At 42.0% G+C, this 17136-nt stretch overlaps 2 protein-coding genes across 8 annotated transcripts in view; both read left to right on the top strand.

Moving 5' to 3' along the window:
* The first annotated feature begins 7 nt into the window (after positions 1 to 7).
* Positions 8 to 15496, top strand: asxl2 (ASXL transcriptional regulator 2). Of its 3 annotated transcripts, XM_084381943.1 has the most exons (13): positions 8 to 227; positions 1575 to 1657; positions 2585 to 2693; positions 2932 to 3073; positions 4742 to 4860; positions 6625 to 6742; positions 7053 to 7112; positions 8223 to 8383; positions 8692 to 8788; positions 8908 to 9013; positions 9498 to 10069; positions 10148 to 10227; positions 10668 to 15496. In XM_084381943.1, exons 1-13 carry the CDS (start codon positions 171 to 173, stop codon positions 12489 to 12491), a joined length of 3528 nt encoding a protein of 1175 aa, XP_084238069.1. In that variant the 5' UTR covers positions 8 to 170; the 3' UTR covers positions 12492 to 15496. The 3 variants fall into 3 exon arrangements, with proteins under 3 accessions (XP_084238069.1, XP_084238068.1, XP_084238070.1); XM_084381942.1 differs by having other exon boundaries at positions 9498 to 10227; XM_084381944.1 differs by lacking the exons at positions 8 to 227; positions 1575 to 1657; positions 2585 to 2693; positions 2932 to 3073 and adding an exon at positions 3875 to 4078 and having other exon boundaries at positions 9498 to 10227.
* A 1012-nt stretch (positions 15497 to 16508) lies between these two features.
* dtnbb (dystrobrevin, beta b) overlaps positions 16509 to 17136 on the top strand; it is a 35001-nt gene continuing 34373 nt past the window's right edge. For all 5 annotated transcript variants that reach the window (XM_084381903.1, XM_084381906.1, XM_084381905.1 and 2 more), the window contains exon 1: positions 16509 to 16755. The gene's annotated coding sequence lies outside the window, so the exon portion shown is untranslated. The remainder of the gene's footprint in view (positions 16756 to 17136) is intronic.

Genomic DNA, 17136 nt, shown 5'->3' with positions numbered 1-17136 from the left:
AGACTTTTGAAATGACAGCTATATACAGTAAGATGACGTTTCCTTCGGAGTCACATGACTCTTTACAGTAAGTCCAACATGGCAGACGGAGTGGATCTTACGCGGTAACTAAACCAACATTTCAACTGGATCAGACAAATTCAACATTACTCTGCAACAAGACGCCAACAATGAGGGAGAGGCAGAAGAAAAAGAAGGGGAGGACGTGGGCGGAAGCCGCTAAAACGGTATTCTTGGTGTTTTTACCTTCCGTTTGTTGTGGTTGTTTTCCTTGAACGCTCCCACTTGTACAACTGTGTTTATGAGTTCATGACCTGCTGGTGGAGACGAAATGTTGCGTACACCGCGCAAGGCCCGTGTTTAGACATCGGGAGGACCGCTGTCACTTTAGCTTCGCTTACCCGTCACCGTTGTGCACAAAACGCGGCGAAAAACAAATGTCAGCCGTGTGCATCCAAGCATCGCCCCCCCTCTTAAACATTTCTCCTCCGTGTTGTGTCCAGGCAGCGCGGCTGACATGTCTGTCACCGATTTGAATAAGAAGTAAGCGCGTCAGTGTTGCGCGCTAGCTCGGTTAGCAGGCTAGCTGCTGCTGCTAACGCCACTCAGTTGGTCAACAAGTTTGTCTGATAACAGTTCGCAAACAAAACACGGCAAAACATTTGGTGTGCGTATTACACGACTTACACCCATGTGAACTTAACCCGGTAACAAATCGCTGTGTTTATCTCTCGCATGCCAGCGTTTGTCGAGACGTTATCGGTGCTGAATGTTGCTAGCTTCGTAGCTAGCTGCCTAGCCTAGCATGCTAACGAATTCAAAATATCCAAACTCCCAGCAACTATTTCATAATGGAAATGTAGCTTTACTGCTTCTGTGTACATACTTCCAGATATGTATTAGCCCCACTGAGTTAATCGCAATTGATACTTTGCTCACAAACGAAGCTAACTCCATAGATATTAATATGTTATAATAGTTTTTTTTTGCACACCCTTTAAGCTATTTTCATTGCGATTCTCCACATGTTAAAGCAATGTGGGGCTGTACACAAATGTGCAAGATGGGAGAAAAGGTGTCGTCAACGTGTGTGTAATGTCAGTGTACTGTGAGGTGTTTTTGTTGACAGGTTTTGCAATTAGCTACTACTAAGGTTTTATGAAAGTGTCTGTAATCTTGCTGCATTCCCTGTTCATGCCTCAAAATAAGGCAGTGTTTCCTTGATTGACAGCCATATGTGAAAATGATTGCTCAGTAATAACCACCTGTTATTTAGCATGTGCATTTGATCTAGAGAATAAGCTATAGGCCAGCATCATAGCAGAAGATCTAAATCTATTAAAAGCAAAAAAGCCACAAAGTTTACAAAAGGCTTGTGGTCTTGATTTTTCTTAGCGTAACATCCTGTACTTATACAGCTGAGGGAATTGAGGCTTTGTGGAAACCCTATAGAAAGCTTCAGCATGTGAAATCTCAGGCTTCGGGCTGAAATAGCCTTGAGACCACATCATGTTTTAATGATAACATCTCTCACTCTCTCCTTTTTCTTTTATTCTGCTATTTTATTATTCTAGGTTTTGGAGAAATATCCCAATACGCCTATGAGCCATAAAGAGATCTTGCAGGTGATCCAAAGAGAAAGGCTTAAGGAAATAAGGTAAATCATTTCTCGGTGCTGTAGCTTTACTGCGGCGAATGCCCTTTAGGTAGAAGACATTTTCATGTGTGTGTGTGACAGAGAGAGAGAGCACTGCAGCTTCCTCCCTCTGTTATTGAAACCATACCATGTACTTTCCCTTCTCTTGTTAATTAATAATTGTTTCGTCTCTTTTCGTTTCATTGTCACTGTTCTCATCCAGAAGGTAAGAAAAAAGCTAGACCCCCCACCCCCACCCCTTATCTTAACAAACTCACTGCAATGCCACTTTGTTTGGCTTTTTGCCTTTTGCATGTTATTAACAATAACATGTCCTAGGTCCAGTTGCATAGATGCAGTGTTAGACGTGCACTCATATTTCAGCTACACGTGCCTTGGCCATCTACAGCCACCTGTTGCATAAAAGCATATTTCTATTTTCCGGTTTGGTAAATTACTAAACATTCTAACAAAATAAAGCATGGGCACTAAATAGGTTTGAAAGTTAGACACCGCTACATGACATTATCCACAGAATTAAGTGAGAGGAGATAAATTAACTGGCAGTTGTTGGCCTGCGATATTTGTACGCCGAAGAAATGTCATTTTTGACATATACCTTTGGATACATCCCTGGTGTGACTGCTGAGACTAGAACAGATTTGTGCAACATACATAGTTCTGTCAGATCTGTTTAATCTAAGGACATGACTTCCTTACATTGATTAGATTAGTCTTGAACCAGTTTTCTGCAACTGATTCTGTATAAAACGCTCCCCCACAACCGTACTGATGTTCATCCGACCTGAACTCCCACATGTTCTCTTGATGCATGATAGTGGTTTTTCCCCAGATATCAGACCAGCATTTACCCCTCTTGCAGCTTTCTCCCAGCTGTGGTTTATTGGGGAGCAGATGTGTAATTTGCGTTTTTGTCTTATGATCTAGTGGAACCTCACCGCTGGCATGTCTGAATGCAATGCTGCACACGAACTCTCGCGGCGAGGAGGGGATTTTCTACAAAGTTCCTGGCAGAATGGGGGTCTACACGTTAAAGGTTAGTTAGATACAAAGCAACTGTCACTAGTGTGAAATCTATTATGAAAAAGATCACTCACAACCATTCATTTTGGTGAGGACAATCATTTGTCAGTCTATTTTAGAGATGGGTAAGATTAGATTAGAGCATTGTGTGTACCCCAGAAGATTCTCTTGGATATCTGCTTGGCTGTTCTTTTCCTGTATCCATAACATGAAAATAATACACTCTTTGTACTCTATTTGACTTTTTGTAGAAGGACATCTCGGATGTAACGAAGGAGCTGTCTGAGGAGGGCTCTGACGAGAGCAGCGACAATCTTTCAGACTCCCAAAGCACAGAAAACAACAGCGGTGCCATTGCTCAAGAGGGCAGGAGAGGAAGGTGGATGCGACGAGGTACTTTGCACCGCACACAGGATCATTATTCACAAGTGGTACACCAGTGCATCTCTTCAGTCATTCCTTTAGGGCCCAGACACACCAAGCAGGTATCAAAGAACTCGCAGAAACAAAAGCCAACTGTTGTGTTGCCACACGTCGCCTGTGTCTCGGCCGAAAAGCTGCACTTGACCACAACGCAAAGACTACAGCTGATGGCCAACTATCTCATATGTTCTGCACCTGTGCATACCCTCCCCATACCGCAGTGGAATAAAGGGAAACTAGAAGACTCTATACTGTGGATAAACAAACTGTTGCCATGATGATTAAACAATGTTTTATTCACACCTCTCTTGCTAATATAGACACTTCTAATTAAGAATATGTCTGATAAAAAGTTGCAAATGGCACTGGTGAAGAGGCCGAATAGTGCCAACTGTGCGGGACACACCACAAAGACTAGACCTGGGGCACAGCCCCAACATTGGTCAATGTCTGACCGTGTGGCCTGGTGTGTCAGGGCCCTTATATAAGGTTTACAGACTGTCATCTCCAAGTGCCTTTTGTGTCATGCAGGATTCACCAATCAACATTATAAATGGCCTGATTGCCCAAATATTTAAATATACCAGGAACAGCTTTATTTACAAGTGATGTTTGCACTTGTAAAGATTATGGGCTTCTTTGTTGTTGCATATTTGTCACTACTGGTCAACAATCATTCGGGTTGAATCAATGGAAGAGAAAGATACCATGTTCACCATCGATAAAGTATAACGCATATGTATATATAAGGCTGATTTTCTCTGGTTGGTTACCTTGCTCTGTTATGACTCTGAAAGTTAACGCCCCTTGTCAGCAGTTGTTCAAAGTCATTGCGGAAACACAGGAAACCAGCTGAAGCAGCAGTAGTAGAGGCAGGTTGAGAGAAAATGGCTTTGCCACAAACTTAAATTACACCATCTCATCGAAAAGTAATTCCTGGAATATACTGAGCATCAGACACGATGATAGCAAAAGGTGGGTGTTTGTCTTTCAACCAACACGCTGCGTCCATAACGTGGTTAGTAGAAACCGTCCGCGGGGAAGCTGCTGGCTGCACGTGGCTGTCGCGTCCGAGCAGTTTTTGCTCCTTTGTTGCACAACTGATTGTGCCTGATTGCTGTGCAACGTCGGAGATTGAGCTTTTCCTCAAGTACCAATTATTTTGTTTTTCTCAGGCTGTGCTCTTACTGACTCACATTATTGTGACTGTTAAAACAGGAAACTGTATTTTCTCAGCATGACCCGTGACTACTTCCTCATTATGCACAAGTTAGAAACTGCCAAGCAAATAACCTTGGTTTACATCTGAGTGGGAGGACTCGATATAGTTTTATTTTTGAACTAATCAATATGGAATGCCGCAAAGTCATATGCAAATGAAGTGCTGTTGAAAAAAGATACCAGTGGAGCTGCTGCAGTATCTAGAAAAGGTGTTTTTATCAGAAATGTATAACAGGGAGGTTGTTGTGAACAATCTTCCTATTGTGGTGATATTTTAGTCTCGTAACATAATCTGCTTCTTTGTGCACTGTGATGGTTTCGGTTTCATCAAAACAAAAGCATGATGGGATAAGGTTTGCACACCACCCCCAGGAAGTGTATTTTGTAACATCTGTTTCGTGCTTTCGTATTTCATAGTTCCCTCCAAGCTGCAGTCACAGCCGTCCTCTCCGCAGCCTCGATGCTCGTCGCCCTCTGTCCCAACCAGTAAACTCATCTCTCCTTCGCAGAAACACAGCAAGAAAGCTCTGAAACAGGTACTGATGGATTGTGTGTACTCTATTTCTAATCGTTTATTGTCATTTTCACTTTTTGTGCAAACACACATCTCCGATGTTACACAAGTTCCTGCCACACCCTCATTTACTTACACCCGTTCTGTGTAAATCCTTGCGAGCCCACTCTGCAACGCAAAAGTACTTTCTTGTTATGTGTAGCAATGTTTTTATTAAGGATGGGAATTGACAAGATTTTATTGATACCAATGTCATAATTGATTCTGCTTAGCAGTCTGATTGTTTCAGTTTCCCTCATTAATTCTGTTTTATTATCTCCGAGTCTGAACACAATGTAGAAACATCACAATTTCCCAGACCCCCAAGTGTCCTGGAAGCATTTATCAAAAATAGTGTGCAATAGATTTTATTTCGATCAACCAAGCGATTAGTCGACTGATCGTTGCGGCTCTGCACATAACTGACCTCTAGGAAAGCAGGTGACCTACTAAAAATCTGGTTCTTCTACTCTTGAGAAAGGATGCAACCATTTCAGTTCAAATTTTGAGTCAACAAGGTGACACAGGAATACAATTCCAATGGATCGAGTCCCATCTGTAGTTTTCATGCAGTTTTTCTCGCCTTGATGAGTGTAAAATTTTTAGATGAGACTAAAAAAACAGTCGGGCGGCTGTAGCTCAGTGGGTAGAGCAGGTTCGTACCCCGGCTCCCCTGGGCGGGACTGAGCTACATGCCAAAGCATCCTTGAGCAAGATGCTGAACCCCGAAATTGCTCCTGATGTGCAGTTGGCACCTTGCGAGGCAGCCTCTGCCATCAGAGGGCCCTGCGATGAGCTGGCGTCTCATCCAGGGGTGTACCCTGGCCTTCGCCCATTGTAAACTGGATTTGGCCCCAGTAGCCCCGCAACCTCCGAAAAAGGGGGGATAAAAGCGGCAACACCCCGCGACCCGAACAGGAATAAGCGGACAAGAAAACGAAACGAAACTAAAGAAACAGCTGAACAACAACTTAGGTTATTATTGTATGTGAATTATTAAGATTATTTTCACACTTCTAATCCATGTCAAAATACTGATGTACAGATTTCACCAGATTTTTCTAACTTTTTTGCTGACACGTGAGGAAACATGTACATAACCCGTGTTTATCCTTTCATTCCCTGTCTGTGCAGCATCTTGTTCTGATTATCTTAAAACGATGAGGCGTCAGGGAAAAGTGCCTATAGCTGGTTTTACAGTAGTCTGCGTCCTTATAATCCACCCGTTCAACATTTTCCTATTGGCTGCTTTGTGCCTTTTGTGTTCCATTTATTTGGATTTCACTTGATTGCACACGTTGTAATTCACTCCATCTGTGCTGGTGTGGAATTTTCAGCTCTGTAAGACCAATTTATATTCATTTATTGGGCGTATGCAACACTGGAGGATGGCGATTTGGCTTAAATATCAGTGCTGGAGAGACCTATTGTGTATTTCTTTTAGTTGATTTTCTTTTCTTTTTGATCATCTTAAACAAAAGCAAGGCACACAGTGGACTGTCTTGGATTGCTTTTTTATTCTGTTTGTGAGGTGATCAGACTCCTTGACTGCTTTATAACAGAAAGATGATTTATGCTCGTGTTATGCAACCACTGTTTCATTGCTGCACTGTTATTTAGCTGTTATTTAACCAGGCAAGTAGCCCTGGGGGACTAGTTGCAGGGAAACAGAGGGTTACACACATTCACACTCTCTTTCTCTCATACTGCTGGCTATTTTATTCTCCCTTATTTTTTGTTCTTTGAGGCCTTGAAGCAGCAGCAACAGAGAAACCAGCGCAGACAGGGAGGAATGCCAACCACCTCCAGTCCCAGACTGCTTCTGAAAACCATCAAAGATATGGCTGACATTACTACAAAGACTGGTAGGTGGCAGCGATTATATTGTCAAATTCAATATCAAATGAAATTAACAGTTACACACTGGGCTTGAGCAATAGCTCCAGCTCACAGAAATCTGGTGTGATATTCATTCAGTTATGACAATTTACTAATATTCATTGCATGATATTATACTCCGTTTTCAAGATAAATTACTGATATGGGTGCAGTTCAACAAGAGGCATTGTATTAGCAAAATGCAGTCATGACTCATATATTTGGCAGCATTAATAGGGAAGCAGTTAAATGTCTGATCTGCAATTTCTCAGAGCTCCTTTCCCTCTGTCCAAGCAGACTTATGCCACCCAGTCGTCCCAAGAAAGGTTTCCCAGAGGTCAAGCCGCCTCAGTGCAGGTAAGTCTCACGTATACTTAAATGTAATCAAGTTAGTTTAGTTAGACAGGGCTGGTGATGTTCAGTATTTTTGGTACTTTCAACAAATCCCAGGAAAAGACCAAAACATAGACCAGAGTATTCCAAGTATCCAATCTTAAAAAAAATAACAAACTACGTATTTGCACTGGCTGTTCTTTAATTACAGTGAACACAGAGATTTGAATTCAATCTCAGCTACACTGTCCTCCTGCTAGTACCACAACAAATGCTCTATTTACTCCTGATTTTGTTGCTTTACTAAAAACTAGAGCCCAGCTGATACTTAGTTATTCGGGCCAATGCTGATGCTCATACTGATATCAGGATGTTCCAATCTTGATATATCAGCCGATAGACACACATTTTTTGCAAATGTGTCTATTAAACACTTGTGACAAATATATGTAACAGAGGCAAGATATTTTACTATTTAACAATGAACTTAATAATTAATAAAAAAATAATTATGCTTAATAAAAGTCATCAGTGCCTGGAAAGGTAAAATTACTGGGAATTTAACAATTATAAATCATCCCAAGCATCTTTTTTTGCATTCTATTATAGGCCAATATCGGCCGATAATATCAGCCAATTGATATATTGGTCGAGCTTTACTGAAGACTACAGTGGCCAGCTCTTTTAGGACATTATTCAGCCTTATATTACTATACTATATAATTGTGTTTCTAAAGGTTATTTCTTCAGTAGTAGCCAATGTGGTTGGGGCTTTATGCCATAGACAAAGTAGAGAAGTCAAAAAGTACAGGGAGACGGACATATGCATTGTTGGTTCTGGTCTTTTCATGGCATTTGTTGACAATCTTTTCCATTAAAATTGTTAAAAATAATATGACGTAATATGACAGTTGGTTGCAAACTTATAGCAGGCAGGCTTGCTTGGACTGAGAATGAGCTAACTGCATTATTTCAGGAAGCTGGGGTACAAGTGAAATGAACATTTGCAGAGCAAAAAACTAAATAAATCTACATGTGAAAGTAAATGACTCAAGATTCCTATTGCAAGATCAACATCATTCTACTCTGCTAGATCTGTCTTGGCATACTTCTGTTTCCTGTTTGGCTTTGCAGGGCAGCTGAAACGTACCAAATGTAACATAGATGTGGAAACACCAGACTCCATTTTGGTTAACACCAACCTGCGGGCGATCATCAACAAGCACACCTTCTCTGTCCTGCCCCCCGACTGCCAACAGAGGCTGCTCAAACTACTGCCTGAAGTTGACCGGCAGGTGGCTCTAAGATTATACATACTTTTAATGTGTCTGTTGCATTGTATGACAGTATATCTAATGTAATACAATTGCATGCCATTCCTCATCTTTCCTGTCAATTGGTGTATTATGTAAACTAACTTACAAAATAGTTTTGAAATATTTTAAAAAGATCTCTGCACATGGATATACAGCTATAAATTCTGTACAGCATACTGTGTTCACTGATTCTACATGTGTATTTATACATAAGTAAGAGTTGATGTACTGCTGCAGTGATGTGATAGAGATGATGCTAGTCATAACATTGTGCCTCCTCTCCCCAGGCTTGCATGGACGGCCTTCTGAAGGTCACTAGTTCTGCCTTAAACAATGAGTTCTTCACATCAGCAGCACAGTCTTGGAAGGAAAGACTTTCTGAGGGTCAGTACAGCCGCTTCCAGCTGATAAAAACAGCATTCAGTTTACATTCAAAGTTAGAATTATGTAACCAAGTATAATAACCTTCCTTTTTTTTTATTATGTAACTTTCTCCTTTACAGGAGAATTCACTCCTGAGTTGCAGCTACGAATGCGCCAAGAGATCGAGAAGGAAAAGAAAGTTGAGCACTGGAAGGAGGCCTTCTTTGAAAACTATTATGGTGAAAAGTAGGTTTTACTTTATGATGTTAAAGTTATGATTAATCCATTAAAAATACAGCTGATAAAATGGACAATGTGACAATGTGTTTCTGTGAAGTATACCTTTTGCATTTCATTTATCCTGACAATTCTATGTGATAATAAATACTACGACAAAGTTCTGGTTTATGTACCTTGAAAGTGCCTAAATATTACTCTCTACGAGCTCTACGAATCTTGTAAAAAAAAAAGGCACAACTTGGTATAAATTCAGATTATCTAACTATTTCAAAATGATGAGTGTAGGGACTCTGAGTAACAAACTACACCAAAGTGTTTTTTTCTGTGATCTGTAAAACTAGCTGCTGAAATGTACTTTGTAAGATGTTTTGAGTCATTTTCAACACTGTGTGTATTCCAAACAATTCCTTTAAACACATGGTGTTTAAAGAAAGCAAAAATTTGATTAATTTTTTGTCTGTCTTCCTACCTCCCTCTTCTCTCTGTATAGTTCTGGGCTCAGCTTTGAGGAATCCAAAGAGCTGACAAAGGCTGATCAGAATCAGGAGTCTGCCAGGCCCCAGTTCCAATCTCATCAGACAGGACCTGCCGCTCAAAAACCAGAGGATCCCAAGGGCACGAAGGACAGCAGCCAGACTGATGCTGCTGCTACGGCTCTGAAAAACATGAAGGCAACACAAGTACCTCCGAAGGCACCAACTGCTCACAAAGAGCCAGTCTTCACCACAGAGCCCATGAAGACACGGCGCTCCCAATACGCTGAGGATCGCAGGTTGAGCACAGCAGCGCAGTCTGCGCCACCTCCTGCGGTGAAAACGCCTGAGGTTGAGAGTCGGACTGAACGGGCCCTGCCTGAAAAGGAGCATAAAGAGAAAGTGGAGGAGGAGACTAAGGAGCTCCCCCAGTCGCCTGCGAAGAAGAGCCGTCCACCAGCAGCTAGTTCAGAGTTAAAAGAGGATCAGCCCGTGTCTGTGGTTAAGCCTGCTGAGGAGAGCGAAGTCATCCCTGAGCCCAGTGGCCCCACAGAGCTGCTGAAAAGGAAATCTGTCAGTGAGATGGAGGGTAAATTGACGCCAGAGAAAAGGCCACGTATGTCCTCAGTTTCCTCTGTGTCTTCAGTCTCTTCTGTATCTCCTCCAGCATCATCCACATCCAGCCCTCCTACACCAACTCCAACAACTCCAACAACTCCAACAAATCAGAGGGTTCCACCACTCAAGGTAGGGAAATGTTTGTGTACTCAAAGTTTCCTCTGATCCATCTAATCGTTTTACTTTAAAAAATTTGCCACTTGTATGCTTGAAAGGTGGCTCTGACAAGATTGTAGCTTGATTCTTGCTTCAGCTGTTGTCAGATTGGATTTAGAGCAGTTAGAGTGGATTCCAGAGGCAACCTAGAGAGATAAAAAATGATCAAATTATCCACAGAAATGTCTTAAACCTCTCCTGCATTTCTCTGACTTCATGCTCAGTATGTTCCAAACATTCTTAGCTCTCCTATTAAATCCCTAAATTAGCTACATTCAGCAGGGGTTTGTAGCTGTGAGGAGGTGATAATGAGACACAGAAGTAGTGTATTTAGCTTTGGTATGGGAAACCTTTAGTTATTTTTGTATAATTTATGTTTTCATTAATGTATATGCATCTTTTTCATGTTGCAGATCCCAGTGTCTCGAATTCTTCCAGTTCCTCTGTCACCTAGCCAAGTCTCACCAAGGACACCCCTCCCGGCCCCACTTAGCAGCCCAGGCCGCACTGGTGCTCGCACTCTTGCTGACATTAAAGCTAAAGCTCAGCTTGCCCGAGCACAGCGAGCAGCGGCTGCTGCCGTATCATCTGCATCGAAGGGACCCGTGCCAGGCCCAGGGCCAGGGGGAGGCGGTGCTGAACTGACACATCCATCGCCCAGCCCTAGCCCAACATCTCCACAGGCATCAACCAGGTTACCAGCCTCCGAAAGTACACCTCCTTCTTGCCCATTGGACTTTGGTCAGCTAAGCCCAAACCAGCCTCAAATGTTTTCCTCAAGCATAACTGATGAGAAACACAAAGGTCATTCTGCAGGTGCGGTGAGTGCAGGACCCCATAGTGTTCAAAAGGGTTCAAACGCATCAACTCAACCCACTCCATCTGTGCATGCTGTAAAGGGACAGGAAAACCCATCACTTGCTGGATTATCCACCAGGACCAGCTCCTGTATCCCTGCAAATAACCCGTTGGTCACTCAGCTTCTGCAGGGCAAAGAGGTTCCATTGGAGCAGATCCTCCCAAAACCACTATCCAAGGTGGAAGTGAAGATGTCCAACATACCCTCTGGTAGTAAGGGGAAGACATCACACTCACACACACATGCTGAGCACAGGGCTGATAAGCAGATGTCCCAGCAGCTCACTACAGCAGGACGAGCAGGAGTTTTCTCCGAATTCACCAGACATCACAGGGAACTTCCTGATAAAGAGACTCAGGAGCAGATCCTACAGGCTCTCATGCAGAGAAAAGTCCAGCACAACCAGCCTTTTGGTGGTATGGGGCCTCAGCACCCTCAGTACAAAGTCCATCAGCTGGTGCATGCAGATGAGCGCCAGGACCAATCCAGGATCTCAGTAGGATTTCTTGGTCGTAAGAGGACGCCCAGGCCGGCCATGACAGGACACTACCTGCTCAATGTGTCCACGTACGGTCGAGGACCAGAGAGCAAGAGACTGCACCAGTCTGCTATCCCAAACACGTCTGTGTCCATTTTAAAAAGGGAAAGCGCAGAAGGCGAGGAGGCGGCTAAGGAAGAAGAACCAGCCAGGAAAGTTTTCTCTGCTGTTTCTGGGGTCAAAACAGAGCAGCAGGTATATTCAATAACCAAGTGTGATGAAGCAGGGAGCGTTCAGCCTTGCTCCAATGTAAAGACTGAGCCTGGATCAGAGGATAGTGCAGCTGGTGCCGACAACAACACCACCAGTGCGACAGCCAAAGACACCAGCCCTTTTTTTCAGTCACACCGAAGGCACCTCGAACTCTGCAATAGTAAACATGGAAACTCCGAGCCATATCGCACCCAAGTAGACCCCAGCCACCAGCGGACGCCTGCCTTTCAAACCCAGAGAACGCTCGATAATCAGGAACCCGTGGCAGCATCGTGCTACGGTGGCACTATCAGCATGTCTGTACCTCACACTTTGAACCACAGCACTGCAGGTGCTGGATCTTCCATTGCCTCATCAGAGGCAGACGGCGGCGGCGTCCATGGGAGCGTCATGTCTTTCTCAGTGACTGTCACCACCATTCCTGCCGGTCACTCGTTAGACCACGGCAACCAGGGGGAGCCCTCCCCCGAACAGTCGTATATAGAGGGCTCCAACATGGAGGATGTCCAGTCTAAATGCTACTGCCGCCTGAAGGCGATGATCATGTGCAAAGGATGTGGCGCCTTTTGCCACGATGACTGCATCGGCCCCTCAAAACTGTGCGTGTCATGTTTAGTTGTGCGATGATATGAACTTAATAATAACTAGAAGATAATGTGGTTTGATTTGCTTTGGAGCAAGGCACAAAGCAGAAGCAGATCATCCAGAATCGATACAGAACCAGCGCTCGGGCGGAGCACGCAAGCCGTAACCAGCATGTATGTGGTGGCTGTTGAAAGGCAAGGATTTACACTGGATGGTCTTTTGTTTCACCAACATCTATGAAAAGTTGTTTTGTGCAATTTTTTGGTAGAAATGTCAATCAGTTTTCAATCAAATCAGTAGTCTGTCAGATGTGTGACAAATATAAACTCTGGCAGTGTTTGCACTCAGCTAGGATTAGTGTGATATATTTTTATAAATATATATATATATGTGTAGTTTTGAAAAAACTAAGGGGAAAATGAATGTCGCTATTTTTGTAGAACATAATGACTGTTGTGTTTTAGACTGACACTTTTATTATGGGCCTATGAGTTATGGTTAAAGGCAAAAAAAAAAGGGCGCTAATGATAATCATCGGTTGTAGAGTACCTCCTATATGGCATTTATGCACGCATGGCAGGGAAGTGCAACCTACAGTAACTATTTTATATAAAAACTGTACATTTATTACTGAACACACTCAGATTTAAGAACTAGAAAGAGCATGTATAGCTTTAGATAGAGAATATAAAAGGAAATTTTGAATGATACTTCAACTCGTGAGGATTGCACACCACATCATTTTTTGACTAACAGTTACAGGGCGAAGCCCCTGAAAACCACCTGGATTTATGGTAGTTACTGTGTACAGCACTTACATTCAAATATAGGGAAAAAGAAGAGTCATTTATATATAAAAATGCCTATATGTTCCTTTTGACAAATTTATATCTTTTCCACTCCAGGTCAAGGTGTAGAGAGTCACTTCCTACTGTGTGAACCTGCATTTTCTCCCCGAAAAGCCAGCTTGTAGATATTGTCTCCCGTGAGGTGGGTTTTTTTTCACACTCGTATGTCTGTATAGAAAGATCAGCAGTGGCAAACACTCAGAAAACACTCAAGGCAAGGGGAGAAAATGAAGATGATTTTGTTTTTTCACTGTAAATATTTGCTCATTTACGGCATATTCATAGATGTAGAAATTTATTTTTATTTTATTCGTGCAGCACACCTTGCTCGAGCATATTCAATTGTTTATTATTATTTTTACTTTGGAAAGAAAATGGAGAAAAACAGTAAATTATGCTAAAATGCTAAATGCTTTATCTTAGAATGATTCAGCTGCAGTTTTACAAAATGATTTGGAGGTACAAAGTGACACCGATTAACAGGCGGGTGTAACACTTCACTTCAAAGGAGACATATTATGCTCATTTTCAAGTTCTTCATTTTATTTTGGGTTACTACTAGAACAGGTTTACATGCTTTAATGCTCAAAAAACACCAGTTTCTTCATACTGTGCAGTGCTGCAGCACTGTATTCCCCCTCTGTATGAGCTCCTGTCTCTTTAATGCCACCCTCCTGAATACCCAGTCTCCCCTGATTGGTCAGCTCACACATGCCTGACAGAGCAGCTGTGCTAAATCAATTCTTAGGTGCTAAACAAGCCGCCAGGCATAAATTATGCAAATGTATTTCAAGATCTTTTATATGCTCAAGAACCTATGTAAAACACTGAAGAAAAGGAAAACAAGCATAATAGGTCTCCTTTAAAAAGGCCTTTTTTTCAGACATCCTCCATTTAAATGTGGTTTAAATGATTGTAAGCACAAAATAATACTACACCATGTTTATACAGTATAATGTACAATAATGTGTGTGTGTGTTGTGCACAGATGAACCAGCAAATTTGTGATGTGAACACTGTTGTAGCTGCGTTAAGACAATGTTAACACAGTATAAACGCTTACTTGACCACATATTAACATGCAAAAAGGCCAGTGTGAAGAGTTACCTCAGCAGGTCCTTCATGTGTTCATGCTGTTCGAAAAATGAACTATAATCAATTATGTTTCGAAATCTCCTGGAGATGCAACGTAGGCCTGTTTCATAGCAATTATTTCCAAGGTAATATGCCAAAGTCACCTTAAAGAAAACAAAATAATCAGATCTTGTTTTTGATGTTTGACTTGTTAATCAAAGTAATATATTTTAATTAATATATTTTAATATAAAAAAAAGTCTATTTGCTAATTTTTTTTGAAAATCAACAGGGTATTTACTATAATAATATATTGGCTGTCTGTTTTTCCTATGATTTTGTTTAGACTGGACAGACCGCTGTACAGATAATAACTTGACTTTTTATAATTCGAATCGACCAGGTATCAATATTCTGTATGGCCCAGGTTTTTTCAGCGGATCCGTTTGGTCTGTATTTTTCCATAGAGATGTTGTCTAATATAGCTGTCTACACTTGTGTCATTACCTGATGAAAACAAAATGTTTTTAAAGCACCATTTTTAGATCAGTTGATTAACTGAAAGTCCATTTTTAAATGTCTTTGTTTTTAAATGGGGGGGTTGTGTCTTGTGGAAAATTGGTTTAAGATGTTAGGGCTAGTAGTCATTTCACTAAAAAATGACTAAAATTCACTAAATTTAAATCATCCTCCATAAATGTTTAGCTCTTATTTGGTTGAATGTGATGTTAGGGTGCTGTATTTACCCATGTTGAGTTGGGGACTGGATTGCACTGCAAAACAATTAACAAAAACATTCAATCATCCCAAAAGGCAGCTGAAATCTTTGTTAATAACGACTGAAACCCGAGTCAGGCACCAGTCCCCTGTGTCACTGAAGTTACCTGTTGTGTGTGCATTCAGAGGAGCAGTTTATATAGAAATGACTGTGGGGAATAAAGTGTCATGGGCAATCCTCACCCTTTTAAAAATGTCACGTTCATCACTAGGTGAATTTGTTTGATTCGTCTGTGTCATTCTGTCTCCATTTAAACTCCGGGTGAATGTAATATAGTAATCAGCACTTGTAAACAAAGTGTATTTTATCAGAAGTTATAGACTATTATGAATAAATAATGAAAAGTATTTTGTGTGTCTTTACTGGTGCTTGTCTCACACAGAGGGGTGTAAGCGGGAGTTCAGTTTACTCAACACGATGAGTACCAAGCAGCACTATATTGTCTCAGATTTTGCTTGAAGTTTTCAAATTAAAAGCAGAAAGCTTGAGTTAAAATAAGATGTGTTGAGTTTAAAAGAAGTGGGCTTTTAGGAGGCAGGGATAGCCTAATATCTGTGGTTGTGTAAGTAAAACTCACAGTTGAAGCACTTCATGGTTAAAGGACAAATTACCAAAATAAAATGTGTTTGATTAAAAGAAGTAATCATCACAGATGAACACCTCTTGTATGTTTTTGAAGCATAATTAGCCATTAACATTAGGCTATAAATGAACTATATCGCAGTTGCATGATTTCAGCATCCACACTAGGCTATTAAACGTCTTACTACACTATAATATACACACTGCTATAAGTTGATCAATATGCAAGTTGGAAAGTTAGAGTTAGAATAGTTTTCATGTCAAGTCATGTTTGCTGTAATGACGCTTAATTTAACTTAATAGATTTGGAAATCTCAGGCCTTATTTCAGCCATCTATCCAAAAACCCACTCAAAAAACCTGATGACGAGACAAAGGAACCTGAAGTGCAAAAATTCTCCCTTATTTGAGGGTTTAAGACTCGTTCCTGTGGCACTCTATGCACAATTGGGAAAAACTCTCAATTGCATTATGGGAAATGTAGGATCCAGTGTTTTTTTTAACCTATAAAATCAGGATATCTCTTCCTCTGTTGCTGTTGTTGTTTCATTTAAAACAAATAACAATAATAATCTGTCTCTTTTGAGTCCCCTGACTTTATGACAGTGCAATAGGAAATCACTGGTGTGTCCCTTTAAATTCACTTCAATCTGTGTGTCTTGTTTCTTCTCCCCTCTATTCTGAGGATCATAATTCAGAGTAAAAGCAGTAATAGTAGTAGTGCGCCTTTAACCAGCGTGCGTGCGCACATGCGTAAAGTATAGTAGGTGGCCGCGCATGGCATCTCCGTGCCTGCTCGCGCTCTGCTCTGCTCTGCTCTGCCGTCCTCTGCCGCTGGGTCGCTGATGATGCCGCGCAGAGCGGGGCGCTTGTACGTTTCTGTGTGCGGCCACAACCGCAGTTCCCAAGATTGAAGTCGAATGAGACGCGAGAGGAGCCTGAAATATGATGATGGATCGCCCGAGCCGTTTCTCATCGCTCGGACAGCTGTAACGTCGGCGGACACACGCGTGGATTCATCAAAGGTGAGAGTGCGGCTGTGAATCATAGGAGGAAATATCCTCCTTATTCACCCTGGACCACTTATCCTCCCCATCTGATGCTGCTGCTGCTGCTGCTGCGAGGATGATGATGATGGTGATGCTCTAAACGCAACCTGCGTGATTTTCCTCCGGTAGAGGCCAGTTCCCCCGCTCTGCCTCTCACTCGGCTGCCGAGGCACCAGTGAAAATTGAAAAAGATGCACGATTGCCATTGTTTCTTATCCCCCCAAATTTTATGGGCATCACGACACAGCGTTCCCATTGCGGAAATAAGGTAAATGGGCAGTTAAATCTGCAATATGGCTGCGTTTGTGGCGTGCCGTCGCTTCAGAAGTGAATTTTAAGTGTTGCAGGGTTGCTCAC

The sequence above is a fragment of the Pagrus pagrus genome (assembly GCF_965226575.1).
Source record: "Pagrus pagrus genome assembly, chromosome: 18".
In the NCBI taxonomy this organism is placed as follows: domain Eukaryota; kingdom Metazoa; phylum Chordata; class Actinopteri; order Spariformes; family Sparidae; genus Pagrus; species Pagrus pagrus.
The sequence above is the reverse complement of the archived record's forward strand: the minus strand, read 5'-3'. Positions and strand labels throughout refer to the sequence as shown.